General features: G+C 34.4%; 2 protein-coding genes and 1 long non-coding RNA gene across 3 annotated transcripts; 1 reads left to right on the top strand and 2 right to left on the bottom strand.

Annotated features, from left to right (window-relative positions):
- The first annotated feature begins 9,473 nt into the window (after positions 1 to 9,473).
- LOC135145231 (uncharacterized) lies at positions 9,474 to 10,293 on the top strand. Its single transcript, XM_064077344.1, has 5 exons — positions 9,474 to 9,492; positions 9,730 to 9,796; positions 9,860 to 10,019; positions 10,075 to 10,183; positions 10,245 to 10,293. Coding segments are annotated over exons 2-5 (333 nt in total). The 5' UTR covers positions 9,474 to 9,492; positions 9,730 to 9,733; the 3' UTR covers positions 10,246 to 10,293.
- A 3,552-nt stretch (positions 10,294 to 13,845) lies between these two features.
- On the bottom strand, positions 13,846 to 19,697 carry LOC135145222 (cysteine--tRNA ligase, cytoplasmic-like). The gene is made up of 24 exons (XM_064077339.1): positions 19,623 to 19,697; positions 19,465 to 19,528; positions 19,044 to 19,207; positions 18,448 to 18,601; positions 18,093 to 18,165; positions 17,991 to 18,045; positions 16,746 to 16,931; positions 16,625 to 16,693; positions 16,441 to 16,566; positions 16,319 to 16,381; positions 16,172 to 16,261; positions 16,026 to 16,114; positions 15,832 to 15,959; positions 15,641 to 15,785; positions 15,393 to 15,588; positions 15,143 to 15,268; positions 14,996 to 15,081; positions 14,823 to 14,937; positions 14,579 to 14,770; positions 14,440 to 14,527; positions 14,323 to 14,379; positions 14,222 to 14,268; positions 14,109 to 14,171; positions 13,846 to 14,055 (listed from the first exon to the last, which is right to left on the bottom strand). Exons 1-24 carry the CDS (start codon positions 19,695 to 19,697, stop codon positions 13,846 to 13,848), a joined length of 2,661 nt encoding a protein of 886 aa, XP_063933409.1.
- A 2,492-nt stretch (positions 19,698 to 22,189) lies between these two features.
- On the bottom strand, positions 22,190 to 22,823 carry LOC135145227 (uncharacterized). Its single transcript, XR_010283374.1, has 3 exons — positions 22,605 to 22,823; positions 22,392 to 22,546; positions 22,190 to 22,336 (listed from the first exon to the last, which is right to left on the bottom strand). It is a non-coding gene; the product is annotated as an uncharacterized LOC135145227 (long non-coding RNA).
- Positions 22,824 to 27,874: the final 5,051 nt, after the last annotated feature.

Genomic DNA, 27,874 nt, shown 5'->3' with positions numbered 1-27,874 from the left:
TGCTTTTGTGCACGTTATATAGAATTTTCAATATACAGCCGAGCAAAGTAATTAGAAACCGCGATTTTTGGCCCTATGCGAACACATTGACCCCGATTAAGGAAGTAGTCATAGTATAAGTGATGCATTAGTTTTTGAAAATGAAAAGAGAAACCAGTTTCTACCTAGACACCAGCGATAGAGTGGAAAATTAAGAATATAGGGCACCCTTGCAACGGATGACAAGCCCTATTATGGATCAGCTCCAAGTTAAATTTTTGAAAAGTGGGAGATAAAAATCCTTAGTGGTAGTATGACCGGGTTCAAAGAATTTATTATCGTTGAATATGATGACGGTGAGATTATTAACAACAAAAGGCTTGATGAGTTGAGATTTGAGGCTTATAAGCTGAACCTACCTTCCTAATATTGCAGCACTTTAAAACTCAGGATGGGCCCTTATTTGAAAGAGGAGCTAAACTTTATAAACAAAATTAATCCTTGGGATATCTAGAACCCAAATCGCGGTGCAATGAGAGATTATAGGACACGACCTGATCGTTTAGAGTAAAAAAACGCCTCAACTAATCTAGAATATGCTTTAAATGATTCTCACAGGTATGGAGGGGCTACTACATAATCATGAATCTTATGGTATCACTGGAAATTGCAGCGATATTGATGGTAACTGCTCATTACTAAAAATAAAATCAGCTTCAATTTGACCTTAAAAATGCAAGTATGAACGCTAAGTAAAAATACCAAAAGGCGATTTGAATGAAAATGATTATCGTTAAACAAGACACTGAACGGTGCGAAGCAAGCAGGGCTTTTGTAGTACTAATTAATTACAGATATATATAGAGTTAAGTTTTTAACAATCACTAGTAGAACCCTGCGTGTTTTACCCTATAACTTTAATGTATTATTGCGTTATACTTAAATAATTTAAGTATATTAATGATGTAACTAAAGCAAGAACAATGACCGCTTAGATAGGTCTTAATTATAAAAAAGTAACAGTAAACTAGGCTTTATAATGTTCGAGGACAACAATAATATAACTTTTGGCCATGAACTTTTTAAAAATATGTTCCAAAAAAATAATTTAGAACAAGCAAAGAGTTTAGGATACTCAATATGCAATAAATGACTTGATTGAAACTAAAAATATTACTTATAAAGGCCCGTTCAACGGGATTATTGCCTTATTGCAATACTTATCCCACGTTGCACGTTCTGACATTAGCTGGACGATTAACAAGTTCCCTCAGCATGTAAAATCTATTGGTTTAGTAGATTGGAAAGCTGCTAAACAAATATTAAGGTTTGTACATGGAAAGAAAACCTATAATCAAGAGGAGATGTAATCTCAAATAAACATATAAATTTACACTGACGTGAGTTTTGCCTTCAAATATATTATGAATAGCAGAGTAGTTGTAATATTGATTAATAATTGACCTGGATTATGGGAAGCATAAGATATCAGTCTTATCCTCAGCAGAAGCAGGATACATCGCACTGGCAATTTGCCTACGATTCGTCAGGCAACTTCAAGGTCTAAAAAAGGGACTGAGTCTTTCACAAGATGTTTAACTATATTAATAATACATCCGCAATTAACATGCGCCAGGACATGCAATCGAAAAACTCTAGCCAATTCAATTTAAAATATCCCCTCTTATGAGAAATTTTAGCTGAAAGGCACATCTGTATACAATACTGTCGCAGCAACGAGAGGCTGACCGACAAAAGGAAAAGATCCCAGTTCACAATTAGTAACATATTGCCATAATTAGGCAATATTTTTGTTATAATTTAGATTCCACTTATCTTTCTATATTAATCTTAATTTACATGAAGGGAGGTCGCAATTATTTTTGTCTGCGCATTTTTGCTTATGTCCTCACACTTGCGCTCCGTGTATATCCTACCCATTTAGATAAACTTGAAGGTTTTAATACCAGGAAGTAAAGGTTAATATGCCAGCCATTTAAAAGTTCAAATCTCCAACAAAACCACTCAAGGTGTTCCTAGCAACCTTTTAGAAAACTAGTAAATCTCTTATTAATTGGTTTCCCGTTCTTGTGGTTTTAGTTATAGCAATAGTGAGAGACAAACAGCTAAAAGGTAAAAGCATTAAAAAAATTATTTTGTTTTACTGCTTATTAACTCATATATGGTGTGCCAGTACATTAATTATTACTTTTATAGATTAGTTACAGTTTTATTCCCATTTATGGCCTTTTTAATTTAAAATATATCATAACATTTTACTCGCCTACCGGGCCCTTACGACTATTTACTATTGAATTCTAAAAGTTATTATTTTATTTTCGCAGAGAATTATTGTGTATATAATCCACCACCCTCTATTTAGTTTTACAATGATGTTTGTGTGTAGTGCTATCGGCTCCCAGGCGCCTTAACGTAATGTTGGGGGGGGGAGAAAATTAAGGTTATTATTGCTAGAGAGCTTACTACCATTCGTACCCATGGCTAAGGATATTGCTAGTTTATTATCCACATCCACGTTCACAATCAGTTTCCATAATGGCAGATATTACTCCGAGACGTATGCACGATTTTAAGATGATATACTCAGCCTCGGCAGAAAACAAGGTTATAAAACTGTGCCGCTTCGGTTCCCAAACTTTGGAACAGTCATCTACGCACACGAGTATCCCTGTATAACCTCCCATGTCCTTTCATGTTCATACTAAGAGGCTTAGTCTGCATCCGTGTATACAGTAATTAATGGCCATTCGTAACTTCTAGCTATTAACCTTAAGGTTCCGCCCTCGCTTAGGTATCATAGAGGCTGTTTGTTTTTGCGCCAGTGCCTTTCGTCGTAAGCTGTTAATTGTTAACTACTGTATATCAAGCCTCGCCAGCTACTAAAGTGACTCTACGATTGCATTAAAAAAAAAAAATTAGGAAAAAGTTTTAAGCTTTTAAGAGATAAGTCTCTCATTGAGTAAAGTATAGTCCTAGCATCTGTAATTCCTTATTCTTTTAGTATAATAAAAAGCATACCTTATTGAGCAAACATCCACTTTTAATGTCTTCTAAAATACTAACTCCGACGAAGAGGTTAGGTGTGACTATGTACTTATAAAATAATGAAATTGATCATTTCTCTCGATTTATTATATCATTTGTAAGAATGCGACTGCCATCTACGTTAAAAATCTCGATGCATTTAAAGTAGTAGTTCTTAATGTATAGAACACATGTCCCAGCTATAACCTTGCTTCTTTTTATTTATTTTCTTAAAAATTTAAACCATAGGTGCCCTGCTTGCAAGATCTTGCATATAGCCTAATTAATGGATAATATTTTGATTTCTATATTGTCGTAGCAAGATGGATGCCAATTGGTATTTAAATCAACATTATCACGTAAATAGAGGGGTTGAGGTATATATTGTAGGCAAACTACAGTTGAGGCAACTATGAGTTGTGTGCCATAACAACTGGCATACTCGTAGTTATTTAATAATGAAACGACTCCATCACACCTGGTATTCCAACTCACTAACTTGCGTAAAACCTCCAAAGCAGATTCTTGTCTTCAAAAGGTAGCTTCCAGATGTTTTCCTGTTTTAAAGCTAGTTAACTCTTATTTCATCGATCGGACCATTTTTAATTTTAAAAATAGGACAAGTGCCTTCTTCATTTACAATCTATCGCATTTCGTTGTCTTGCAGTACCACCGATAACATTTGTGGTGGCCACTGTGATAAATTGAAAACCACGTGTAGATCTTAATGTAAGTAGTACCAATGTCATTGTTTCCTTCAATACTCCCAATTATGGTCATTGGCGTTGTCTCATTTTACAACGACATTCCTCTCCTTAGATCGATCTATTGCAATTTTGTACCTTAATCGCTCAGTATAGTCTTCTGAAAACTTCATATTGTCGGAACTAATAATTGTTAATTACTTGCGTGCTTTCTAATACTGCATAAACCTTATGAAAACTTCTGCTTTCAACTAGTCTTCTTTTAACAAGGTCCATAATTCTGCGGAAGTTTCCACATGAATTTATAGAAGGACTTAAAAAGATTCCTTAAAATATGTTATTCTTCCTAACAGATACCTAGGATATTGTTAAAAAAAATTCTTAGGGAAACTAGTCTTCGCTTTTATTAATATAATTTATATAAGGATTTAGACTAGCGTGTTTGTTTGTATTTGTTAATGCACTATTCGTTAATGCCGTATTGAGTCACTAAAGCACAGGAGTAGGTCCATGGAGTTCCATACCAGCTTGAAATAATTATTTACTTTCTGTTTGTTCTTTGTTTGTTTCTATAAACTTCAGATCGTGCATCACATGAAATGGTTTTGTTTAAATTCGTGTACTCCATGAGCACCCATTGTGGTCTTCTTAAGCCAATGTGTCTTCGAGCTTCGGATAATACAGATATGAATTTTACCGGTGTCATTCTCTCACAATCCCTGTAATACTTCCACTCTTTCTACGAGTAGCAATTGTTTATATGGTAATTTTGATAGTGACTAATGAAAGTTGTCTATTTCGGTTGTCTATTTTCCAACGCTCTTTATTTTAGTCAAATCATTACTCTTTACCGCTATGTAGTGCACCTACACCCACAGTTTTGGTGTATTCAGTTAACCCCTAAACAAATTCCCAAGGGGGTTTCATGTCAAAAAGATGATGGATCGTTTACAACGCTAAGGTTAATACATTTGCCTCGGAGTCGAGATGTACTTATAATAGAAACAGCTTTTTTTTTTGAAAACCACCAACAATTGCAAAGTAGGGTTGGGGTATGTCAAGTCCTTTTATCCTCCCTTTAAAATTTTATGGAGCCTATATGTTACTATTCTTATGACAGAACTTCAGTTATCGGACCCTCCCCTATGAATCATTTTTAAAAATACGTGGTCTATAACCCGTTTCATAAATTAGTTTTATTTTAATTATTAACTGTCTAATTTAGAGGCTTCTTTTAGTAGGGAACTTGACAGGTAGTCATATTAGTTTTAGTTACAATAACGTTTCTGTTTTGGTCCAAGTCCTCGTGCTTATAACGTGGTAAAGATAGGTGGAAGAATAAGTTGTTGAAATAGGTTTTCAGTAGTTTGTTACTCCTCTATATATTTGTTTCTCATTTTCTGCCAGCCAATGAATTTCCTTTTTTTCTGAATAATAGTTTCGCTTGCTGTAACTTACCCAAATTTTCTGATTCTGTTTTAGTTTTTGTTTTTATATCGAGTAATTTTTTCATTTTGTCATAACCTTTAAGGTTACCGTCAAATTGAAATTCTTGAAGTGAATTCTACGACACTTTGACTTGCATTATTTTTCAAATATGCCCTACTTTTCTGCAATTATAACATTCTCTTTATTTACGTAAAAGTAATTTTTCATTATGACCACTTCTGCCCAAACTAAAGCTCTCTCTGCTTTCACATTTCTAATATGCAGTTTTCTGTTTAAGATTTTTTCCCCCAACTTGAACTCTCATTTAAATTATTCGTTGGGACTTTTGAAATCTTTACTGACTCGTTAAATTTAATTTTGTTTAGGGCATTAGTTATTCATAGACTTCGCTGAACGCGACGCTAAATCCTAATATAAGTTATTACCAAACATACTTCGTTGCTCAATTTTTTTTTAAACAGTTTCCACATTGTGTTATTCGATGCGATGATAATCGTGTCAGTTTTTGATTCAGCTGGAACGTTGCTATTAGTGGCATACATATTTTGCTTCCTATTAGGGTTATCGGTCTGGTAAAGAAGTATTGTTACATATGACTTTAATTTAAATTTCAGTAGCTCTCGCCCTAAAGCTAAGCTGAAATCGAAAAAATTTATGGTCAACTTTGCTTCTATAACAGTCAGTAGTAATTTTACTTTGTAAATCTTTTTTTCGGATTACATTTGTATTTTTTGGCTGTTGAACACACTGACAAGATAAAAAAGTTTTTATAAGATGGCTCACTACCATACCCCTATGCAAATTGTCTTCTTCTTTTGTTTTGAAGTTGGAGTTGTACAGAGTCTTAATGGTCCTTTTCTATTTAAATGCTCTTCAATATATATTCTTTATGAGAATTACTTAAGGTCTTTTGTCTTACAACTTAAGTTGCTTTATTTAAATGAAAAGGCTTCGAATTTGTAGAAGCCATGGAACTAGGTATGCATTAAAGTTAACCCTTTAATAAAGTGTAGGAAGGACAGTGGGCTAGTCCAGAGGTCCATGTTATGTAGTCTATGAGTAAAAGAGATATTTATAATTTAGCGGTTTCCTCGCTCTTTTTAGTTTTTGAAGACATTTTCTTACACTTGTTGTAAAGGATTGCTATTCCCCAACTTAGAAACTGCAATTCAATTTAACGCTCGATAGCAAGGTTAAGCGATATGCAAATTCGTATTAGTATACAGATATAAGAATATTTCTTACTTTCCGTTAAGGTATAAACATGGTCTAACAGACCAAAGAATAAATAGTCTTTATTAGTTTTTTCTAATAGCATCTAAGGCGTTCTTGGTGTTATTTTGACTTGATGTTATAGTATACCCTGAAATTATCATTTTCCCTACTTTTTGTTAGGTACACTTCCGATCAATTGAACTTTAAGTAAAACAAAAAAATGCGGTTGAAAACTTTTAAATTTTGTTAAAATTGAAGGAAATGAGTCAATTACACATAAATTTTTAAATAAAAAATATGTATATGTGATATACTAGAAACAAACTATATTTTATAATTACTTGTGAAGGGTTCATATCCGGAACGAAATCTTTCAATAAAGCCAGTTTCTCTAATAATATTTATAATTCTATATGTGAATATAATTTGAAATTATACCTTTTATTTAACATTTTAATCTATATAACCTTAAAGACTTTTATTATAACTTCTCTTTTCTTCGATTTTTACTTTCGGCATTTATTTTTATACTAATTGTTGAAAATAGCTAAGAAACCAAGTGGTAATGCTCCAGTGAGGTTTGCGTTACTTGGCAAGTGCTAATCATGTTTCAACAAGTTTATTGTTCATCATATGGTTACTATTAAGTTTTTTTAAGCTCTTGATTATCTTTTTAACGGCATCATGAACTAAACTACACCTCCTTGTCTTCACTGTCATCCTTAAGGGCCCTTTCAAAGTTTAAAAATATCAACTAACCTTTTCTAGCAATTTTATACTAACGCAATAAAAATTGGAAAAAAAAATTATTTGAAATTAAAGGTTTAAATACAAAAATTAATCAGTCTTAATAATAGTCATTTAAGAAGTTCAAAATAGTTTCGACTGGAATAACATTATTACTGGTACCAACTTTAAAAACCGTAATATACCCAAGTAATTATAACTGTGCATAAATTTAATTAGACAACATATGTGATCCCCTTAAAATATTATCGGGAAACAAAGAGGAGGGAAAAATTAGAAAACCTGAGAGACTTGGAATCTCTACGTATACCTGAACCTGCTTAAATTAATAATCGCACGTGGCCAAATTATCACAAAGGCTAGGACGGAGGAGCCCGCCTTGTCCAGCTTTATGTCCTCTTCTATACAGTTATTGAAGGTTTACTAGCCAGAAATAAAAGTATGGGTTTGTTACTTCATTTATAAGGAAATGCCCATCATTTGGCCACCTAAGTTTTGAACTCTTTTCTGCGTTCTCGCATGTTCACAGTTATGGACCAGTTGTTTTGGAAATTGTTGTTTACTTATTATTCGTTCTATTATATCTATATTTAGTTGTAAAAAACCTTTACTTGTAAGGCTCCTTCCAACTATTAAATTTTAACGAATAGTGGATTTTATATGGTTGTCATGAGATACGTCATCTGCGTTACAGAATTTTTCTTTTCTCGTTCGTGACCAGGATAGGTTGAGTAGTGCTAACTCTTGGGTCAAATTTTTCTCTTCGATTTTCTTTTTAACCAATATTAATTTAAAATCAGTTCACTTTTGATAGGGTCTTTAGGTTTTCCTAATATAATTTGTTATGTATGAATTTTTCATTGGTTAAGCCTGAGTTTGTTCTTTTAAAGGGGCACCACGTTTAGTGTTATAGCCCTTATGGGTCAGCGGGGACGATAATGCAGTGCACTTATGTAATACTCCAAGGATGCCACCAGTTGGCGAATGTGAATTGATAGCGCGGCTTACATGGCGAGCCGAGTGTGTGTGTTGTGACTGTAGCGTGTAGAGACGTAAAGTGCAAAGAGCAAGGGTGGTGAAGAGAAAGTCTTGTGGAGTTGCCCACATGTGCTTCAAAGATGCGATTCTCAAGGTAACTTTGAGCGCGTTAAAAGAAAAGTAAAAAGAGCCCCCAACTCGTGAGGCAAGCCCTTGTCTAAACTGGGGAAATCGTTTTTTAGATAGTAAGAAAGGCGCTGCCGGTTAATTTATTAAAACTGAAGGCACTGGCCGACCGTTCTGTTGGATACAGGGGCAGCTGTAGCGCTAAAAATGCTTTTTTGTTAAAGTCTAAATCACTACTCTGGCAGGGCATAGCTTGCACGGTGCAGATCTCAGATACTTCTTTAACTGCTTGGAAAGAGGCTGATAAGTCAGTGTTAAAACTGGAATCGTTGTTTTTTGGAGAATCACAAAAGTAGTCGTCCTCCACTGCAACGGGAAAGGGTCGAGTTTTACCGATCTAGTGCAACCGGGAACGGAAGTCTTCTATCTCAATAGTGCTCTTAATATTCTCTTTTATGTCGGCTGTGAAGGTTAGCGCAAACTGTCTTCCACCACCAATTCACCGTTTCGTAAAAGGATACTGGTAAAGACGCGTAATTTAAGATTCTTTGATAAACTATCAAAAGCAGACGCGGCTCTTAACACCTACCACAGGTGAATAAACTTTTTTTCCTACCGCTGGCTCCGGTGTAGCCACTTAAGCGCTAATTGTCCCGAGAGTAAGACCCCCGACAAAAGCCGTCGACGCACGTAGATAAGGAAATTTTATTTGTAAGGTAGATGGTTAAAGCTGTACGCGACTTTACGAGTCCTCGTAGCGTTGTGGTACGCCCTGATCCCAGCGCTTTCGAATTTAGCAGAGTTTAGTAGGGCCGAGATCGTCGGTAGCGCAGAGTCTGTCCGGAGAAACTCGGAAAATATAGTCTTGTTATTAAGAACCTGTTGAACGTCTTTGGTGAGTCCTTTTTCGTAACCCGGCCAGAAATGACTAGCAGATTGTTTAACAAAAGTTCAAAAAAACCGCAACTGCCGTCGGAAAATGCATGTCAAAAAGAATGACATCTAGCAGTCTGAGCTCAAATCTTCGCCACGAGCGGGGACCTTACGAAGCGCAGTCAGCGATCATCGGTTTTAGTTTCGAGGATTGGCCATTTGAGCTTTTAACAAACTACATAAAACCGCTGAGGGGCTGTTAATTTAGAAAGCTTCTCAAATTTGTTTTAAAGGTTTGCTGGGGGATATAGTGTTGGGCTCCTGACCAAGCTAGGGAAAGAAAGGGGCCGTACAGGGATTTACCTCTACAGAGCGGGTAGGTTTTTCGTGCTAATTCTATTAATTTTATTATCCATAATATTGCACTTTCACCACTCTGCTAGTTCTTTACATAAAAACTTAAAATTAATTGCGACGACAAAGGGAATGAAATCAAAAAATTTTTGCATGGATATTACAGGTGTTGATTATAACTCAAAATACAAAGAACTATAATTATTTTTCTGATTATCTCTTAAACAATTGTTTTACTTACAGCTTACTTTTGCCTTAGAGGTATGCTTGTTGGTACAGTGTACGGAGTGTGTGTTTGGTCCTTTGACTCGCTTCCCTCCGGCGTAGTACACTTTATTAAAACGAGTTATGTAATCCTACAGTTAAATCTCTAAAGTTAATTCCACTAGAGAAGTGCATCAGTTTTACTGGCTCTCTCTAGACGAGTTATGAGGAGTTCCTTATGGTTTGCAGGTTTCATGGGAGGTTTTGCTACTCTAACTTGCATGGTAGAAAGAATAAGAAACAAGAAGGACGCTCTTAACGCATCGATAGCTGGCTTTTGTATGGGTAACTTTATAACTCCTGGACCTGTTGTGTTCGTGTTTAACGTAAACTTACGTAGGTGCCCTCGTAGCCTTCCATACAAGAAATCTTACAGCTATTACAGCTTCAGGCAGCTTAGTTAGCTTGGCTGCCTACAACTTCCACAACTCTCACGACCCCTTTTTGTAGTAAATAATAATAAAGCATCATTATAATCTACAGTTGCTTATTAATGTAAACATAATTTAGATAACTTTAACTGCGGCCCTCTGCACAGTTTTTTTATTCACGATCTCCTATTTTCAAAAATTATGTAAATAGAACTAGAATGTAAAATATTTTATAAAGCATCTGCTCAGTCTCCGTCAAGTTTTATTTACAAATGATAAACCATTTACTACAACACAACCTCTTTATTTTCTCATTTATCTATACAAACCTTTTCAAAACTCAAAAGTGAGCTGTTGAAGTTAAAATTATATAGTCTTGTAGTCAAAGAAATATAGAATATCAAAAAACATAAGATACTGCTTTATAAAAAAAACGTGTATATTTTTTTAATACTTTTTGGCCTTCCTTTAAATTCTAGTTATGTAATAAATTTTTAATATATTGGATGGACTTGCGCAAAGAAATTTAGAGATGTACTAAATGGGCATTACTACGAAAAGTCAAGCCACCAATGAGTTGGCCGCTTCTGAATTTTGAAAGCACTACGAATTTTTCGTTAAAATTGATTTATAAAGTAAAGAACAGTTTTTTTGTGTTTATTAAAACTTAAGGGTAAAACAAGAATTCCAACCTACGTTTAATGTTTTTACCAAGAAAAGGGCCGAACTAGATCTGGTAAAGATGAAATATAGTTGACCTTTTTATCCAACAAGAAGTATAAATTGGTATGTGCATAACTTAAAAAGAAGTAAAAATGTATCATCCATATAGTAATACTGATATTCATTTAAAAGATTGACGTTTATGGAATAAGGTGCTTAAAAGTAAACAAAAATTTTAAACTAATAAAGGCCTCTAAGCACAAAGCTGAATATTAAAAGTAGAAAGTATTAGCTAACAAAGTATATCACTAAACTAAATTTTTTTTTTATACAATTCCAGTAGCTAATGGCAAGGTACTAAATTATACTAAAAAAAAATCCTTTTTAATATAAGAAGTAAAATACTTAGGAAGATAAACAGTAAACCGAATTCGCTCTACGCTTAGAATTCTTCTTCTCCGCCGAAGCTGCTTGCAATTTTTTGAAGCTATGCCCTCTATTTTTACGGGTGGCTTACCCATTTAATAAAACTAAAACTAAAGATATCATCTCTTCAATAAAGCAAGTAGGTTCAAAAAAATCCGGTACAAAGTAAAAGTACAGTACAATACGCGGAGAGGGGCCACGATCAAAGACATGCCACCAAATACTATTTCAAAAGAAATAGGTTATTGCCATTCTTTCGGCTAACGTCTTTAATTCCATCCCTCCTACACATCCTACTCAAACGATCCGATTTCTACCTCAGCGAACCATCTCAACTTTAAAAGTTACTAAACTATTTCCTTTTTAATTGGTAGAAAACTTAATAGGTTTTAACTCATGCAAGGCAATGTAATTGATTTTCTTTAGAATTATGTTTTTAAGTAAAAAACCAATAAACGCAAAGGACTTTACTTTTGACAAAATGTTCAACTTTATTTTTGAAATTTAAACTATATTCGAACAAATTTGTATTTGTTAATTATAGTAATTCATTCTTAATTCTTCCATCTTTTAAATCATTGGTTACAGCAAATCCTTTTATAACGGTCGACCTTCCTCAAGGTAAATGGCATGTACTTTAATATTTTCCTTTAAACTAAAAAAAGCTACCACACTTAAACTTAAAATTGCCAAAAGTCCTAACCAACTATAAATAGCCCACCTAAGTAAAAATTAAGTCGTTAAAGATATATTGACGAGAAAGTAAGTTAAATTAGTATTTGTCTTCTGAACCTGCTGTGCAAGCTTGTATTACATATAATTTAACAATAGAGAAATACGTCATTGAGAGAAATTTAATAAGTTTTCGATGTAGTTCGTTGTTTATAACTAGGAAAAGTTTTAAGGCTTGTACCACTTTACAGCAATTAATCAAGCACGAGCCAAAGGGTGTGACAAGTGTATTAGGTAAGGGATTCTGCACCACTTGCAGTCTTAAAGTTGGTCCACCATGCCATAGCTAGTAAGTGGCTATAAGGTACAGTCACGGCTTTCTGTCGTTGCAGTGGATTTTTATCACGTCTTCCCTCCCCTTAGGTCCCCCGTTTCAATTATTATATTAGAATTTAACGAGTTTAAAACCATTAGAATTTCAATACATTTTATAAAAAAGAATTTACTAAATATCCAAGCAACATTGATTTATGAACCAAACTAGATATTTTAGTATATCAAAAGGTATATCGGATATTCTAATTATCTCTGTTTCTTTATTTTGTTTGTAACACTATTTCTTTTATGAATGATTCTATTTTTAAATATTTACATTTTTTTTCTGTTTTTTTTATAATTCTAATAGAATTCCCACCACGTTAAAAAGCGGGCACCCCGGGCGGGGCAGGAAATCATTCGTTAAGCTATCAAATTCTACCTTACACTTTTTTGTTGGTGGGACACTTGAAGAGTACTAATATAAGCACCGAATTACTTATAGGACAGGGCATAGTGTGCTTGTGAGGGGAAAAAAAGGTATGTTGCAATTTTATAAAAGTAAAGTCAGCTTTTATGCAATTTAAAATAATTAATGTTTAAACCCCCTTTGACTTTAGCAGTAATAAACTAACTGGTACGCGTCAAAAAAGTTTGTCGTTAATAATATTGCCGTTGTACTTCACAACTGTGCACCAAGTTACCTTGTGAATTCCGTTGTTATGGCCTACCGACTCAAGGCTTTGTTTTGAAGAAATTATATAGGAAGTATAAGCGAAACCAAGTTTTAAGCTCATTAAGATATTTTTTTGCAAGTATGCTGTAAAAGAGAAATCAATTAGAACTAAAGTATTATGCCAAGGCAGCAGAAATTTAGATAAGATTTTAGTGCTTTCTGCCAATTATAATTTGCAACATAACCAACAAAAATATTTTTATGGACGGCCAAACTTACTCTATAACTCAAGTATGCATACTTGTACTTACGCAAATTTTACACGGTTTTATTTGAAATTTTGCTGTATTATTATAAATCTAAATATATTATAATAGCTTGTTCTTCTACTTGCCTAAACAAAGCCGAATTAGTAAAAGCTGAGACCCTTTAGCTACTTATATAATAACTGACCGCCCTTCTGTATTAGTGCTTTTTTAGGGAACTTTAAGTTATAGGTAGAGTTATATAATAAAAACAAAATTGTGATTACCACTTAACTCCTTAAAGTCTTTCACTACTAAAAATAAATTCCATTACAGTAGTACAAAGATGAATAGGCTCAATTTTAAGCTAAACTTTACTATTAAAAAGATGATTACTATTATCTGCTAGAACACTAGTAGAATTCTTCTTAAAGACACTGCTAGTTTCGACTGTTGCTTACTCACTAACTTAATACTTCTAGTAAAAAAAACCTTTGCAAAAAATTTACTTTTATGACTTTTTTAAATGCATTACTGTAGAAACTTAAGTTAACTTAATGGTAAAATCTTATATTATTTTTTTAGTACAATATGAGAAATAAAAAATCGATATTAGAAAATAAAAAAAACAGTGTGTTCTAAAAAATCAAAATAATAGAGTGTTTCTAAAAAAAATGAGAATAAAAATGCCATCCAATTATTAGCTATGCACAATTGGAAATCATTTATTTCGTATATAAGTTTTATGTATTGTGCATTTTGAGATTTTTTTTTAAGTAAAGTTGATGTAATTTGACAAGTTTTTTTCTTTGTGCACCAGAAATAAGATTTCCACAAGGATCGCTCAAAGGGATTCCGTCGTCATCAAATTTCCAGCCCGCAAACTTTGCATCGCTAGTAAATAACTCTTTAGGATCGACGGCGGGTTTTATAATAGTTTCTTTCTGAGACGACTGAATGTCGATTATAAATCTGCAACGTACAATTTTCTAATTAAAAAAATCACTTTTTCGAGTTTTTTCTCGACTGTTTTTGCTTTCCGCCTTCGAATGTCTTCTTCGTCCATTAACTGTCCAAAATATTATATAAAGTTTAAAAATAATCTTAATTTAAATTTACTTTTACTACTGGAAGTTCCGTATTAAACTTATCTTCTATACGAACCCCTGGATAAATTAATATTTTTAATTAATTTATTTGCTTCCTATATGCTATAAAACCAATTTCAGGAAGAATTCGGTCTCTGAGAACACCGCAAAGTTCTAATAACTCCAGATCTTTTAGAAATTAACCAGATTAAAGAAATCATAGAGACTAAAAAAAATAATAGGCAAAACCCTTTGGAGAACGAGTCAAAGCAATTTGTCTAACTCGAGCTCGAAAGTCGGCAAGTGCAGAGATGTACGGGAAGATCATCGCTTCTTTCTGATTTGGAATTCAAAATCTTTAACCCTTTAAAAAAAATAAAACCAATACGTCAAGCGAGCAGTCTTGGGAAGGAAATCCAAAAGACTTTTCGGTTTCAATTAAACCAAAAATCTTTTTTAAAATAAAATTCAAATAAAAAATAAAAATAAACATCATAATAACTTTGAAAACAAAAGTCACAAACTGGACAGATTTCTCTACAACGGACTTCACTATTTGCTTGCTTTTTGTCGACTCCGTCTAGTCAAAAAGTAACTTGTATACTTTTGCCGGTAAGAAAATAACTTAACACCTGCAACAAGTAAACATTTGTATCCTTTACGAGCATCGCCAATGCTTTCAGGGCTGCTGGTGTATCGATATTCCGGCAGAGCGCCTCATCAACGGCATCTTGAACCAAAAATAGTCTTAAAAGGAAAAATATTAAAACTTAATTACTTTCCAAAAAATATTTATAGAAAGAACTTTTTAAGAAAAGTTTTTTCAATGGCACGCAACTTCAGCTGGGAACTTTCACGGCGCAGAGCACAGCGGATATTGAGAAAAAACTCCTGCAAACAGGCCATTAATAAACGCTTTGAATTTAATCATTAATAACTGTGAATTGTGTACCGAATAGAATTGTTCGCACTGAACGGCCTGGTGGATAGTCTCGACGCCAAAGTCCAGAGAAGATCCCCAGCGGTGCAGCAAAAAGAGAAATCGAAGCTGTCTTGCAGTGTAAAGCGAAAGACACTCCTGCACGTGTCGTGCGTTTCCAGGGAAAAAAGAAATAAAAAAAATAATATTGATACTAATAAACTTTTTTTAATAGAATAATAAAAAACATATAATAATTTTTTTCTACAGGGAAGCCACTCACTTTAATGGTGGTAAAATTCTTTAACGACTTCGCCATTTTCAAGCCCTCAATATTCAGATGGCCAGCATGGAGAAAAAAGCGCACCCATTGGTCAGTCGCGTGAAAGGCTTCCGACTGCGCCAGTTCGTTGGCGTGGTGTGGAAACTTGAGATCGAAACCTCCGCAGTGGATATCGATGATTCCGGGAAGAACAGAGCTGTAGAAAAAAATATAAGAAAAAAAAGAAAAAAAAAGAAAGCAGACTTTACCTGGCCATAGCAGAACACTCGATGTGCCATCCCGGCCGGCCCCGTCCCCAGGGAGACGGCCACTCGGGCTCTCCCGGCTTCGACGCCTTCCATAAGGCAAAGTCACGGGCGGTCCGCTTTTCGCTGGCGGATGCTGTCAGTGCTCCTGCAGCAAAAATAATGATTGCTTCACTGGAATAACAAAAGCAAACCTTCTGCTTCTTTAAGTTCCTTTAGTTGCTCGTTAAGATCGGTAAAGGAACTCAGTTTGGGGTACGTGTGGAGATCCGAAGAGGTGAAGGCGTGAACGTCAAAGTATACAGATCCGTTCGACTCGTAACTATATAAAAAATTAAAATAAAATAATTAAAGAAGGTTAAATTTTAGAAGCGATTTCATGTAATACGCAAAGCCATTTTCCATAATCTTCTGTATAAACTCTACAATTTCTTCAACGTATTCACTGACCCGCGTGACAGCGTCGGGAGGAAGCACCTTTAGAGAACAATATAGTAGATAATATGTATAATGTTTAGCGAAAGGTAGTAGTACGTGTAGCCTTTGCATATCTTCAAAAAAATCTTTTTCCCAAAATTGCGACAAGCGATCGAAAATCGTGTGATCTCGAACTTCAGAGCCCAACTGCAACCAAGTGAGGAATGAAATGTAAAATAATAAAAATAACTCTAAATCAAAAACATTTTTATCCAAAAGTTCCGACAACGGCTCTTTTGCGCTATTGAGTATTGTTTGAATATCATCCTCATGGAAAGAAAACGACCAATAATTTCATATAATAGTAAAAAAAGGTAAATTCTTACACTTTCCTTAAGAATTCGTGCAACACTTTCAATACAAGGTCGAGTTAAATTAGCTTTTAAGTGATCCGTTTCTTTTTCTAACTTCTCTTTATAAAGAAGCAAAGCACTCTCAACTTCGCGCTTTAACTATAACAAAACTACACAATGAAGAATTAAAAATATAAACATAAATATATTTATGTACACTGCTAATATCTTCACAATGTTTAGAATATTCATCAAACAAAAAATTCTTTCTTGCCCGAAGAATTATCTAATTTTAAAATTAATCACTATTAGAAGTAGAATTATATAATTAATTAAACCTTATCTTCGATGTCTGTAATATTCATAACATACATAATCTGATACCCAAAGTAAGAGATCATGACTCTCCGAATAATGTCAAAAGTAACATAAGTGCGAGCGTGACCTAAATGAGAAGCATCGTATACAGTTGGCCCGCAAATATACCAAGTGACTACGTTGCTCTGTTGAGGAACAAAAAACTCCTGCAATAATAAAGTACGGCTAGTAAAAATAGAAAGTAAAAAAAACTAAAAAAAAGCAAACAAAATCGTTGGTAATCGAGTTATAGAGCTGGAGTCTTCGAAAATTCATGTCAAAAACTCTTCACCTATAATAAAAACTTTATGAATGTAACGGAAGAATTTATAGAAAATTAAAAAAAAAAATTAGTTGTTCAATGGTATATCATTATAAACTTTAATAACAAATTTACTTAAAAATAAAATAATAAAATTAATAAAGCTAATAGCATAGAAAGTTAAATAATACAATCCATACCAAATTTCCACTATGTCGTTAATAAACTTTAATAGAATGAATGACTAATAAACTTATTAAGACCATGATTTACACGTGCCCTATCTTGGTATTTGGTTCGAGTCCAATAAAAGTGCAGTGTTATACTTTGCTAACGATTAAAGAGACGAGTCGTATATATTCACTTACAACAAACATTAATATTTACTTTGGTCTTTTATAAACTTACTTAAAAAGATAACTTTTTTTTAGTTAGTTTTTTGAAAAGGAAGTCTAGATCTTATAATAGAGTTGTATTTTGAGGATGGAAAAAAAGTACTATTAAAAGGTTCTAAATATTCAATTATAATTTGTGGTTGATATCATAGAGCTTAGCCACCATATTATAAATTTACGCTTCTAGTAAAGTGCAATAAACCCGTTATAAGGCTACACAGCTTGACAAATATATTACACGGCTTACTAAAGACCTAAATAGACTAGCCTCTCATGGTGACTTTAACTGCAAACTTGCTGCTTAAAACAGTCTATAACCCAGACGGTAAGAAAAGTACGCAGACCAACACAATCTTTGAGTGCTGTTATTTCAACTTTCGATACACATGACATAACGAGAATTCGGACTTCCTCGACTTAGACGTTTTACGAGACAGTCACCAGTGGGTATGGATCGCTGAGCTAAAGGAGCTCTCACTGGGCCACCAGCCCTTCCTACTAGAGTTAGGCAAACGCAAGACCACACCAAAACTCTGGGTACAGTCATTTACTGACCGAAAAAAACTTACAGCTGCGGTTAAAACATCGCTTTCCCCCGCTCCATCTCCTACTCCGACTTCTTTCCTATATGAAGACGAGGTTAATAGTTTTAAGGGCACTTAGACAGTTACTCATGCTGCCTTGAAAACAGGCAGCAAAGTTGCGTATCGCCGTAGTGGTCGTCCACAGGATTATATAATAAACCTGAGTTGTCAACGCCGCCGATTAATACGCATGGTCGCTACTCTACAAGAAGGACAAACTGGTGCTTAGCCGTCTCCACAAACACATTAACAAAAGAGCTGATCGCTTTCCAAAATAGGCGTTGGCAGGCGAAACGACAGTACGTGTCTGTAGCCGCTAGACGACCATCTTTTTGACGCTTGTTAAACGATTTTAAAATCGATGCCCCACCTTACCTCCGTCATTCAAAAAAGGTGTAATAGCGACTGAAGAAAGGAAGACAAGGCGGCACTCTTTGCCGACCATCTAGCTGCACAGTGCTTGCTTCCACCTTGGGAAGACCCCTTAACCTTAGACGAATGGACTTATTAAACTTAGCACAGCTGATGAAATCGTTGTTATAATCCTTCACTTCGCGAATGAAAGCAGCCGCCTCGAAGGCATTATCAACAAAATGCTAAAAAAGTTGACACCTGTGGTGATTAACCTCCTTTTCTGATTTGCAATTATGTAGTGTCGCTTTGCTCCTTCCCTACATGTGTAAAATAGCCACTATTGTGAAGCTACCCAAGACTTCGCGTGTTTCACCAGACCCCAGAAAATATTATCCAATTAGTCTAGTTTTAGCAGCTATCAAAAATGTGGAGACTGTTCTATTACGCCCATTGAGAGAATTTGTAAATACACATGAAACGTAACTTAAATTCCATAATACATGCATTTTTAAGAGGTCACTTGACGACAGAACAACTTTCGTGCTCTGTTGAGTGGTCGCCTCGAACTTTTAATTTTAAGAAATTCACAGTCGTCATCTATCTCAACATCAAAAAAACCTTTGACCGTGTAGGGCATCAGGGTCTTCTAAGTAAAATACACCTATTTTTTTAATATATAGGTACTCCGCTAGCCTTCTTGAATTTACTAGCATCCTTTCTGGGCGAAATGCACCTAGATGAAAATCGAACTGCTCTGTCGTCATATAGTTGCTTAACAGTTAGTGTGCCGCAAAGCTCACTGTTCTTACCCTTGCTTTTCGCGCTATACATGCGAGACAATCCACTCCCTACCAATCTCACACTCGCGTTGCACTCCACACTGATGAAAGTGCTCCTTACGCCTCCTCAGGGGTCCTCATTATTTTGGCAAGACCTACAATGATACTAAAAAAAAGGCTTGTCAACTGGGGTCGGTAGTGAGGAGCCACCATTAATGCAGAAAAAGCAAAGCAATTCTTCTTATAAGAAAATGCACTGCGCTTTCCTCGCTCTCTAATTCTCCAAGGTGTTAAGATCCTGTGGGGGTCTCTTCGAGGCGACTAACTTGGTGGTAACGCGTAGAATTCGTTGTGGTTTAAGTCCAAGTCGCAATCCAGTTTCTCAACCCCCTACCATGTGCTAAATACATAATGTCCCTAAGCAATAAACTGTGCTTTTCAAAAGTGCGGGTCTCCCCCTCTGTTATTTGGACTTTCTAAAAACCCTCGACCATTTCACTCCTGCAGACTCAACAAACAAAACGCTTGCGGCTAATGATCGGTGCATCCTCGTGCGCATTGGCACGACACACGCCACACGACGACTCGATGACTTTTTTCAAAAGGCCGCTGAGTGCAAAATGCTTTTAGAATTCGAGAACTTACCCACTTTGTGATCTAATATATAGTTGACCGGAGTTGACCTAAGATATTTGAAAATATATGTGTACGGTTTTTAAGACTAGTTTTCTCAGTTTTACAGTATTTTGGTTGAAATATAGAAAGTGTCAGCTAGATTCCAATAAACACCTTGTTAAGGGGTAAACATTTGTTAAAGTCAACTCTTTAATAAGATTAAAGGGAATGAGAACTTTACAAGTAAAATAACATCTATAGTAGGGAATTTTAGGAACATCTCACTGGAACTCTGCTGTTAAATGAGTAGCGTTTAAATCATTAAGCGATAAGCCCTTCTAATTATAACTTGAGCTTAATGCTCCCAATGCATATTCTATAAAAAACCTTTAATACAAAAAAGGGCAACAAACCCTGTGTTTTTTTGAGGAGCAAAATTCTGTCGTCTCAAGATATTGACGTCTACTTTTGAAAGGGGTAAGAATTAATATCTGAAGTAAACAAAACTTGTTAGTGACAAATTCTGGAACCATTAAAAAGTAAGTCGGGGCTACTCCTTATACTGAAGAAGATTTACGAGCTCAGGCGTTAACCACTGATGAGGTTCTCGCTCACCGAAAACGTTGTTCCACGTGCGCGAGCGTGTGTAGAGCTCTCCGGCTTAGGTTAACTTCAAAATGCGTAACTTGTTTTAACAATCGAGCATTTCATTTGTGTTTCGTAATTTCCATTCACAAGAGCTCTTAAATCTGCACAAAGAGTTTGTGAGACAAATATTTGGCCACTTTGAAACATGGATTAACCTATTTTTATATATTCAGGAAAAACTCTTCGGCTTTGGAGAAACCCAAGGTTGTATAAAGAGAAAGTAACAGTATCCGGAGTCATCACCTAAGAAGCACGAGATGTATATCAATATTGCCTACTCTTAGTTCTTAGTTCAATTTGAGCTAAACACAAAAGGGAATGCAAAAATATTACCAGTGACACTTTAAACCGACTAGAAGAGATATGAAATAGAAAAGATCAAACATTAAATAATCTGACCAGGATAATTTAATTTGAAATGGTATACTAAACTGTAGGACTGTTGCAATTAAGGACTAGCGGGAAAGGATGTTTCTTCCTTCTAGCGTTCTCTAACAGGGCGCTATCCTGATTTAAAGGTGTCTCACCTACAGTGTAACGGAATATACATTCTGTAAAAGAAGCTAGAATAAAATTAGCCTTTAGAGAAATTCATAAGCCAGCAAAATCACTTTTGACGCAGACAATATCGATGCTTTAGTTAGGGATCTCAACGAAGTTCACAATATAAAAACCGGTTAAAAAAAAGTTAAACAATTGCATAAAACTGTCAAGGCTTTGTTATAAAACGACGGTGCCAGGCCGTTACGGTCACTAAAGAAGGTGAAGATTACTGTTTTTACTTAACCGTTACGAGTAAAAAGCAATAATGAACTCGAACCCGAAGTCTTTAGTTACGCAAAAGCGACTAGAAGTCACCGGTCGAACAAAAGGCCGAAAAAAAGATCGAAAGTCACTAATGAAGGTCTTACTGGAAAAAAACAGAAAAGAATGAAAGAAACTGAAAGCCCTTATTTATTTTTTTATATATAGCGCTGGCTTATTACAGGCGTAATTCATATTTAATTGCTGCTTATTCTACTTCCCTCTTTTTAATTGAGGGTGTGGAAGCTTCGAATTTATTAATATAATTCTAACGCTAACACCTGAAGCACTTATCATCACAGCTAAAATAATAACAACGATATCGCATGTTGAAGCTAAGTTTTACTACTTTATATATATAAAATTTATTAAATAAGATAAAGTATAATCGTAGTCAAGGACTCCCTAATAGATCCAAGGGAAGTTTTTGCCGCGAGTACTTGGTGTACTAAACGGGAGTCGCTTTGAAGAATCTGTATAATTAGTTTGTTATGGTGACTCTTAGCCCTAGTAAGTTAGTTTCGTGAAATTTTATATATTTTATATAGGTTCAAGGTGTTACACTCTATGTAGTTGGCTGTTGCGCGCAAACCAAGGGCCTCCACTATATTACTTAATATGGAATTTTGTAATACTTGTGGATGAATATGTTTACAAGGAGTAGGCGCTGGCTATAGAGACAGAGACCAGTAGCGAGAGCATTACCAATTTGTATACCGTTCGTGTTTAAGTGAAAGAGATCATGGAAAGAAGTTTTCTAATAGGCTTATTTACCCCTAGAACGAAATCTTTATTAAACAGTATTAAATAATTTGTAAAAACATATTTTTTTGATTCTTTTTATTTTGATAATCTCTAGTTAATAGCTTTTGCACACATTCTTCTAACTATTTATTGTAGCCGAAATTTACTAGTTAAGAGGAACAAACCATAAACTTGAGTATAACTGAGTTTACAAGTAAATTTTGGTAAGAAAGACTTTAAAATTTTTATAAGAATGGGTTTTTCTTTTACTTGAAGATAAGTTCAAGCAAAGGCCTTTTGGAGTGAAGTGTGCAGGGTTAGTGGAAAAGTAGGCGAGCGAGTAACGATCGACGCTGGTGTGAGGACGAACCCAATGACAGAAGCGGCCTAAAAAAAATTAAAATATTTAAAAAAGTTCAGAACGTACAAAATTCTACGAGACCGTCAAAGCAGACAACTTTGAAGCGAGTGTCATTAATGTAAATGGATCTTTTATTTTCGCTCAAATTTGCTTGCTCTTTTACGGATCCGAAGCAAAATCCAGCGGCAGGAGAGGACTTTCAATCGAGATTGTATGCTCTTCTAAGCACAACTGACCTGGCAAAAGCGGAAAACGCGTGATTTGTGAAAAAAAAGTTTTTTTTATAAAAAATACCGGAGACCATTTGGATAATTCCCTAAGGAAAACACGTACCGGAAAGTGGCGTCCCGCTCATCCGTGTGGCGAGCCCACAAAGTTTTTGGTAAGCGCCAGATGGGTGTACTATACATAAACTTAGTACTGATCAAAGCGGAGCTACTTAAATTAAATATGTTAAAATAAAACTTCGATGGTCGGAACAATTTCTTTAATAAATGCCTGCGCCAAAATTTTTAATCTATATAAAAATTATAATTGCGTAATAAACTTTGACGGTGGTTAGACTTGACTGAAAAATAAAAATTAAGTTTTAATTATATATTAAATTTATTATCTTTTTTAAAGTCAAACCGCAATAAAGTATACCTCCTCCAAGCATCACCTTCATATAATTTATTAGCGTTAAGCACAACATATCCATCACCAATAATCCAATTAAAGAAAAGGATGTACAAGGGAAAAAGTAATTGCCGATGTTTTCATATAAAAAACTTTTTCCTTAAAAGTTTTGAGGGTCAACTAAAAATAATCAGCTACTTCAGTAACTCAATTAATCTAGAAATTTTCCCAGTCAAGGCGCCAGCGAAGTATAATGTAGCGCAATTTACAAGGGGTTGTTCCTATGAAGAGGAAGCCCTTCACAAGGAAAGTAACAAGTCGACGAGGAAGCTACGCAAGGTGAAATTAAAATTAAAAGTAAAATAATTTATATAAATAAAAAAATTTAACAAAATTAAATTAGCGTTAAAAAATATTGAATTGACTTTTTAAGAAAACGAACAGATTCGTAGAACTCAGCCAGCTGCTCTCGGAAAGGTACGCTCAGCAAAGGTCCCACCCGATGTGAAAGTAGACGTGCTTGAATTAACGAATCACTTAGAGGATAAAGTTGAGCCAAAGTCGAAGGATCGCTGGAATTTATTAAAAAAGTTTAACAAAAAAAAAAGAAATTAAAAAAATTAAAAGGATCCACGAATCATCCGAACGAAAGCCGGCGGGAACTAGAAAGAGTGATTTCATTGGAGCAGAAACAACTCTTGCAGGTTCGTTGATATTGTGTAAATAAAAATTTCAACTTATTTAACTTCAATTACTTTTTATAAAAAAATACTTAAACACTTTATATATTCTAAGTTAATCTTTGTGAAAATAATAAAATGTACAGCAGAAACCTCAACGTGAAGGTTTCATCTACAACAACGCCGTTTAAAAAGATTTGAGGCCTCTAAATATTATTAAAAATGAGGAAATTGTAAAATCTTTAAAAAAAGTATTTTATAATACTTTTGATTCCTGTGGGCTTTCAAAAGTAAGAATTGCGTAGCGAAACCAGGAATTTCCTAAATACAACAGTTATTATAATTATTTAATAAATGGTAAAAAGTACTTCTAGTAAAGCCAGCTTTAAAAGGCTGCTGTCGCACTATAGAGTTATCTTGACTTTGCTTTATGTTCCCACGATAACCTTAACAAAATAAATACAGGCAAAAGACTAATTTCAAATGAAAAAACTTTTAACGAACTTAAATGAAATAAAAGGAGGCTAATTTGTGTGAAATTTTTATAGTTTTTGAAGACTATATAAAAATCTTAAAACCTTTTTTGTTTAAGTATCTAATGTAGGGTTTAATAAAAAATTCTCCAGAAGGCTAAGCCTTAAAATAGCTTATCTAAAACCTGTTTATTAATTAATATCAATTTTTAAATTGAAAAATATTTAAAAGGTTTTAACAGTAACTTCATATGTGTAAAATAGTAAAAACTTGTACATATATATTATTAGTAGATACAAAATAAACTTGTTAAAACTTTATTATAATTAAAACCTTAACACTTGCATATTTGGGTGGAATATCACCTAACAAAGGTTCATAGTCTTCATTGTCTTTCATACTTGTAACAAAACTTTTACGAAAAAGACGGGAAACTTATAAACTTCTTTTAAGTTCAATATTAATGTTATGGGATCCTTGATCACGGAAACTTACACAATATAATAAGTTTAGTTCTTTCAGTAGTGGGGATCTACTGAGAATAGCTCACTACTTGTACTTCAAGCAAACTCACTTTGCCACGTTACAAAAAGTTTAAAAAGTTAAGTGTGAGAACAGTACCAACACTCTTTTACTCGCTCTCTTGGGTCTTTCCTTTTAAAATAAAAAGTTTATATACATATTACCGTTAAATTTAGATTAAAAGCCTCAATATATCAAACGTTTAAATATTGAGGGAAAATTAGATCTGTCGCTAGCGGAGTTCTCGTAACTATCTAATGTACAGGCACAGGCTTAATAAAAAAAAGATTTAAGGAGACTGCCTAAAACAATGACAGTATTTGAAAAATACGTCGCAGATAATAAATAGTTACGTTATTTTTTGGTAGTGAGAAGTATTCTGTAGACTAAAAATTTCTTGACATCCTGTTGAACAACGAGAGTGAATTTTATTACTAACAGCAACCGGTAAAGCCTATGTGTAGTAACTAACATGTAAAGTAAGGTTTTAGCTTATCGCTTGATGTCAGACAACTTTACTATTATAACCAAGGTTTTATTTTAAGGGGTATTTAAAACTTAAAAAATTTAAAAAGTCCTCATACTAGAAAGAGAATTGTGCAAGCTAACCTCTTACCTAAGCAGGAAGGTACAATAACGCAGTGCTAATTCTTAAAATATTACAACTTTTAAAAGGTTTGACAAGCAATTTCCTGTACATGAACAAAAAGATTTTGAAATCGTGTAAATATGTATACTTCAAAATCGTTTATATATTAAACATATAAACACACTTCTCTCATCTACCACGTAGACCTTGATGCTAATAAATAAAAATATATTGTAAGCCATAAAGTCACTATCTTTTAAAAATTGTGGAGTTTGTGTAGTCAACATGCCCTATAAAGTTTTTATCAGTTAGGAAATGTAAGAAAAATCAATATTGTGTTTATACAAAGGTAGTATTTCCTCTTTTCCTCCATTCTCAGTTATAGGTAAAAGGTTGCAGGAGCTAGGTAGCTTGGGTTTAAGTTATGTTAGAGAAGCGCCGTTCTAAAGGACTACTCCTAAAACTGATAAAAACTTCGAGTGGGTCCAAGTCCTAAAGCAGGTGGAATCTTCCCTGTTCTGAAAGCATTAAGTTTAGCTGACTTCACTGTCATGGGAACTGATAGCTCGTCGGATTGCTTGGTTTGTGTTATAATTTGAGCTAATTAACTTGAATCATAAGGCTGAACGATGAGTACTAGCATTGCCTGCTGAACAGTAACATTTTTATGCGGTCCTTAGGCAAATCAGTCGTAGCCAATCTCTTCACTCTATAAAAATGCTGACGAAAACCGCTAAGTTGCATACTACACTACTATAGTTAAAGGTTAGTACCAAAGACGAACGCCGCTATAGCAAGATCTATGTAATTAGTGATGTTTACTATACACTATCTCTTTTGTTCCGAAAGATGCAGGCTTATCTCACTGACTGAGCTTGTAATAGTACTTGTGCTAATTTAAGCATGTGTCGCGGCATCTGGCATAGCTCATTCCTTGGGCTTTGCTATGGGCTTTGATGTATGTTTTAAATTGGTACTAGTACTATATGTAATGTATAGTACTATTACTATATATATTACCGCGCCGCTTCTACTTGAAATATTAAGAGTTTCTCTCAAAAGACGAGATAAGACAAGTACGAACAGCTTGTATAATAAGAAATTTTCAAATTCAGTATATTCCGGGAATAAAGAACTATCTGGAATGTTAAATCCCTTCTACATAGCCTATATCTTCTACTCATCCTTGTAATTTCAAATAAACTAATTTTAAAACAATATATCCTAAGAGCTAGAATACCGCAAATCTGCTATATTTAAAAATCTATGAAGGTTTTTATAAGATGTACATCGAAAGACGAGTGAAGGCGATCTTTTCGTCTTATTAGAGAAAAACTTATCTTGATCCTTCAGCCTCATGTGGAGTTTAGCAGATTTGACCCTTAATTTCGTATACTTTTTCAAAATTGCCACCTCTAACTTCTTCAGCGACTACTTTTAAAAAGCTGAGATATACAACCCTAGCTAATGACGAACTGGCTGGCAATCAATGCGAGAAAAAGGATAAAGTGGTTTCTATTGTGATATTTGTTAACTATTGCCTTATTTTCATCAGTAAAATTATAGTTAATTTTTTGAGTTAACCAAAAAAACATTTTTACATTAATATTTTCTCGGTATTACTTTGCCAGGAGGCGACTTTCATTTGTTCTTTAGTTAAAAGAAAGTAAATAGGGATAAAAGTTATTCATATTGAGAAGACATGAGTTATATGAGTGGTTCGTACTACGGACTTTCATGGGTTACCTAAAGAGATGGAGAGTTCTACAACTGCTTGTCGAATTCTTGATAAACAGAAGGTACTCTAGTGGTGGATAACTCTGAGTAGCGAGGATTAAGTGAAGGCTTCTTTAGCTAGTGCAATTCTCAGGACGAAAATTCCGCGTTTATCTACTCGTGGTGACATTGCGCTTACTTACAGCGCTTGCCTTGGTTTAAAACAGTCTCATTAATTTATTAAGTATTGAATATAAAGCTTTATAGATTTCTGGAAGCAATAAAAAATATTTAGCATGGTTTTCTAGCCCCTCGACGTTTTTTAAATAATCTGAAAGAAAAGAGTGAGTTTTATTCCATGTCTCTTGGCTTACTTCCCCACATGTACCCAAGTTTTCAAGTTTTACTTTCATATCATTATCGCACGTCAAACAGACGTAGTCGTCCATTAAGAGGTTTAAATTATTAATACAGTTAGCATAAATCTCGTCATCTTTATTATATACTAGAAGGTCCTGACTTAATTTTTTTGTAAAGTTTGCGAAGGCTTCAAGTTCTTCTAATTATGTATTGTTACAACATGAAGAAATAGCATTTGGGCAATAACAACGAACAACACACATGTCAACAGTGCACTCACTGCAATTACTAAAAGTTTTATTAAAGACCAAGTTGCAATGTTTACTGTTGGCCCTTTCACACGAGGCACGGCGAGTTTGTGTAGGGTCTAAATTCTCATTGCCATTATTCAACTGTCGTAAGGTCGTCAATGCTAACGAGGCTAGTGCAATGCCTCCATAGAGAGAAGGCATTGATGGACTCTGTTAGATTTTTATAAAACTCTTCTACTTATATTGAAAGTTGAAAAGAAATAAACAACTTGTAAAAGGTGTAAAAAAAATTTGGTAGCGACAAAGTTCTGGTGCGTTCTTTTATGGTGAAACCTTAAATTATGTCAAAAAAAA

Source organism: Zophobas morio, unplaced genomic scaffold (genome assembly GCF_036711695.1).
Source record: "Zophobas morio isolate AGI-343-1 ecotype UQ-CSIRO unplaced genomic scaffold, CSIRO_AGI_Zmor_V1 ptg000133l, whole genome shotgun sequence".
NCBI lineage: Eukaryota > Metazoa > Arthropoda > Insecta > Coleoptera > Tenebrionidae > Zophobas > Zophobas morio.
The sequence above is the reverse complement of the archived record's forward strand: the minus strand, read 5'-3'. Positions and strand labels throughout refer to the sequence as shown.

Excerpts from the sequence above, each read along its gene's own strand:
- LOC135145222 (XM_064077339.1), bottom strand. The coding sequence starts at position 19,697 with ATGCGCACGAGGATGCACCGATCATTAGCCGCAAGCGTTTTGTTTGTT. Across the intron at positions 18,046-18,092 it reads CTGTTTTCAAGGCAGCATGA|GAAAGAAGTCGGAGTAGGAG; the intron begins GTAACTGTCTAA and ends GTCTTCATATAG. Across the intron at positions 14,269-14,322 it reads CCGAATTCTTCCTGAAATTG|GGGTTCGTATAGAAGATAAG; the intron begins GTTTTATAGCAT and ends TAATTTATCCAG.
- LOC135145231 (XM_064077344.1), top strand. The coding sequence starts at position 9,734 with ATGCTTGTTGGTACAGTGTACGGAGTGTGTGTTTGGTCCTTTGACTCG. Across the intron at positions 9,797-9,859 it reads ACTCGCTTCCCTCCGGCGTA|AGAAGTGCATCAGTTTTACT; the intron begins GTACACTTTATT and ends TAATTCCACTAG. Across the intron at positions 10,020-10,074 it reads GATAGCTGGCTTTTGTATGG|GTGCCCTCGTAGCCTTCCAT; the intron begins GTAACTTTATAA and ends AAACTTACGTAG.